Raw genomic sequence first — 4,066 nt, 5'->3', positions numbered from 1 at the left:
ACTGAACTGGGGGGGTCCCAAGACAAAGTCCCAAGATTGCAAAACCCATCATATTAAATCCACTTTGAAAGGGACTCCTAATTGCTACCTTTCTCTTCTTTAAAGTGATGTTTCCTCAAATTCCTGCATTTGCTGTTTGCTCAGATTCTACTAGCACAAAAAGGAACTAACTTCTTTGGATTGATGGATTCAGAACTCCGCATGGAATAAGGAATTTTTCTTTTTTCTTTTTTTTTCCTTTTCTTTTCACAACTGATCTCATTCAAATAAAGGGTACAGTGGGATTTCTGGTGGATTTTATCTTTTAAGAGGTTTTTTTTTCCCCCATAAATGCATGTAAACCTGAATCTCTGCTCTTCACGATGAACACCACAGCACCCTGGATTCTGAGGTTCCAGCCCGTCTTGTTTAATGCCACTGAAGAAGTCAACCATTCAGTTTTGGGCAGCACAGGAGGTCATGAGTTCTGTGAGCAAGTCTTCATCAAAGCCGAGGTGTTTTTGATCCTTGGAATCATCAGCCTTCTTGAGAACATCCTGGTCATCCTTGCAGTGATCAAGAATGGCAACCTACATTCCCCCATGTACTTCTTTCTCTGTAGCTTGGCTGTGGCAGACATACTCATGGGGATGTCCAATGCCTTGGAAACCCTCATGATTGCCATCCTGAACGGAGGCTACTTAACCATTGATGACCACTTCATCCAGAACATGGACAACATTTTTGACTCCATGATTTGTATCTCTTTGATCGCCTCCATCTGCAACCTTTTGATCATAGCAATTGACAGGTACATTACCATTCTCTACGCACTCCGGTACCACAGCATCATGACTGTGAGGAAGGCTCTGACACTCATTGGGGTCATCTGGACTGCTTGTGTCTTTTGCGGCATCATGTTCATTGCCTACTACGAGAGCAAAACGGTCATCGTCTGCCTCATCACCATGTTCTTCACCATGCTCTTCTTCATGGCCTTGCTTTATATCCACATGTTCCTGTTTGCACGCTTACATGTCAAACGCATTGCTGCCCTCCCGGTGGATGGTGTCCCCCACCACCAACGCACCTGCATAAAAGGGGCTGTCACAATTACTATTCTGCTGGGTGTCTTCATCACTTGCTGGGCACCCTTTTTCCTCCATCTTATCCTCATCATTTCTTGCCCCACCAACCCGCATTGCCTTTGCTATGCTTCTCACTTCAACACCTACCTGGTTCTTATCATGTGCAACTCGGTCATTGATCCTCTTATATATGCTTTCCGGAGTCTGGAGATGAGAAAGACTTTCAAGGAAATGGCTTGTGGCTGTTACAGCACGGGGCAATGCATGCTCTGAACTCAACCCTACACTCACCTTCACACCTTTCCAGATGATGACTGCTTGAAGTGAACACGGCTGCAGTTTGACCCGTCCGGAAAGTGCAATATTGGGGAAAGTGAAGACATGAAATGGTTAAACGCTGATGCAAAAATCCTAATACTTTTCTTCCTCCAATTGCCAGTTGCTAGCAGTGATCCAAGAAAGGAAGAAAAACTGAGAGAAAGTGCTTTCTTCTTTTCTTTTTTTTTTCTTCTCCCTTCCCTTCTTTTTCCAGTGGTCTTTCAGCACACAAGAATGTCTCCTACTATTGGCAGTGGTTAGAAAAAGGACATCAAACTCAGAAATACGGGGAAGGAACAGAGATAGGTTCCCTTATTGCATTAAAAGGAAGTCCATAATTTTCTCCCCCCAAAAAAACATTTTGAACAGGACTATACAAGAGGAAGATGTTCAACCACATAAAATGAGCTTGGAAAGCTGTCCGTAGAGAACTCTACATAATTAGCTCAAACTATAGGTGAGTGTGGGTCTGAGACAGAAAACCTGCCGCTTTCCATAGAAATGTTTTAATTGACGATTGGTTTAGTTTATAAAGCTGCTACTCCCGAGTGTTAAACTCTGTTCTTACCTACGAATAAGCTCCTCGACATTTTAGAAGGACCGCTGCTATTTATTTGGCTTTAAGTCTCACAGAAATCAGGCGATCTTCTGTTTAGGACCGCACTTTAATCATTTTTTTATATATATATTATTATTATTCACCTGCAAACCGCTGCATTGTGATTATTTGAAGCGCCTGTCACCAGCATCGCTCTGCCTTATCTAAGCATCTTTTTTCGTTAGAAGCAAGGAAATCGGCAGCGGAAGAGTTTCGGAACTAAGTTCCATCTCTTACGGAGCGTTTTGATTTTCTTCTCGGGGGGCTGGGGGAGAATGAGACGCGCACGTAGCCCTGCCCCAGCTTCTTCCCGGGCTCACCATTCAACTGGAAGGAGCCTGCCGGGTTCGGGTTGTGGATCAGGAGACCGGGTGCTTCATACCTCATAAAGCCTGGGGAGAAAAAAGCGCAGAGTTGTTTGTTTGTGTGTGTCTCTCTGTGTGTGTCTCTGAGTGTGTTTCATGCATCCTCCAGTCCGACTTCCCTTGTCTTCTGGATTCTCTTCATTTGAAACGATGGAAAAGAATATCATTCATTACTTGTTGGTGTGGGTTCAGGGTTTGCCACAAAGGAGAGGGAATCAAGCTATTCTCCAAACACCTGAGGGCAGGACAAGAAGCAATGGGTGGAAACTGATCAAAGAGAGAAGCAACTTAGAACTAAGGAGAAATTTCCTGACAGTTAATCGGTGGAACAATTAGTAAGTTTAAATCTTGCCAGGCTCAAGGTTGACTCAGCCTTCCATCCTTTCTAAGGTAGGTAAATTGAGGACCCAGTTTGTGGGGGCAATAAGCTGACTTTGTAAAAAAATATATACAAAAGTATGAAGGCTATTGCTTAATGCATTGTAAGCCCCCCTGAGTCTCCGGAGAAGGGCGGCATATAAATCAAATTAAAATAAAAAAAAATATATAAAAAAAACTTGCCTCCAGAAGGTGTGAATGCTCCAACACTGGAAGTTTTTAAGAAGAGATTGGACAACTATTTGTCTCAAATGGTACAAGGTTTCCTGTCTGAGCAGTTGGTTGGACTAGAAGATCTCCAAGATCCTTTCCAACTCTGTTATTCTGTTATAGCTTCTGGATTTCTTTTATTGTGTACATTCACAATTGTGATTTAATAACAAATGCATTCTTTAAAAAAAAATAAAAGACTTTGGTGGGTGGAACTTGGACTATTGACTACCTGACAGTCCATTCAAGGCAAGACATGGCAATGGATTGCAGTCACTTTCTTCTGAGATGATTTTCTGTTTCCCAGTTTATTATATAGTCAGGGATGTCCTGGTGGTCTCTTGTCCATTGCAAACCAGGTTGATCCATGGAAAAACAACCTGTTGAGGATCTCAAAATGGACTTGCAGAAAAGAACTTCCAAGAAAGCTTCTTAGATTTATGGCTAATATCAAATACTATATACAGTGTCAACATTTCCTTGGTTACTCTATGGGTTCAATTTTGGTGACTCTGTTCCCATTCTAAATATGTTGCTCTCAATATACCTTTAGCAGGACAAAATTATGCCTGTCTGCTCTATGATCACTTCATCAAATTTATTATGACTTATTTCCAGATGTATTGCCTGAGGATGAGAGAAGTTGTCCAGCCCATCTGAGATTAACAGGTTGGGAAAAATGAATCTATAAGTAATGAATGTATCCAGAGAGATCTCCTCCAGCTCTCAGGCATATAGGTAGAGTGGGTTCACAGATCCTATAAAGTGAACTTTGTTTTGATATGTATGACACACTGTGTTACTGTCTTTGGGGAACTAAGATATATGACTTAGTTTCTTTAAGGTAAATTCACAAGAAACCTCTGTTAAGAAAACCAGGACCTAAGGACATCTATCTCCATAAATATGAATTTCAAACACTGGAAGTTTTTAAGAAGATGTGGGATAACCATTTGTCTGATGTGGTGTAGGGTTTTCTGCCTAAGCAGGGGGTTGGACTAGAAGACCTCCACGGTCCCTTTCAAGTCTATTATTCTATTCTATTCTATTCTATTCTATTCTATTCTATTCTATTCTATTCTATTCTATTCTATTCTATTCTATTCTATTCTATTCTATTCTATTCCTAT

The 4,066-nt window shown here is 41.4% G+C and overlaps 1 protein-coding gene across 1 annotated transcript; it reads left to right on the top strand.

The window, feature by feature from the left end:
* The first annotated feature begins 238 nt into the window (after window positions 1-238).
* On the top strand, window positions 239-1,603 carry MC3R (melanocortin 3 receptor). The gene has a single exon (XM_034433003.3). The coding sequence runs from the start codon at window positions 363-365 to the stop codon at window positions 1,338-1,340; it is 978 nt and encodes a 325-aa protein (XP_034288894.2). The 5' UTR covers window positions 239-362; the 3' UTR covers window positions 1,341-1,603.
* The last annotated feature ends 2,463 nt before the right edge of the window (window positions 1,604-4,066 follow it).

The sequence above is a fragment of the Pantherophis guttatus genome, chromosome 3 (genome assembly GCF_059756535.1).
Source record: "Pantherophis guttatus breed Tessera chromosome 3, ASM5975653v1, whole genome shotgun sequence".
In the NCBI taxonomy this organism is placed as follows: Eukaryota; Metazoa; Chordata; class Lepidosauria; order Squamata; family Colubridae; genus Pantherophis; species Pantherophis guttatus.
This window is presented reverse-complemented; position numbering and strand designations above follow the sequence as displayed.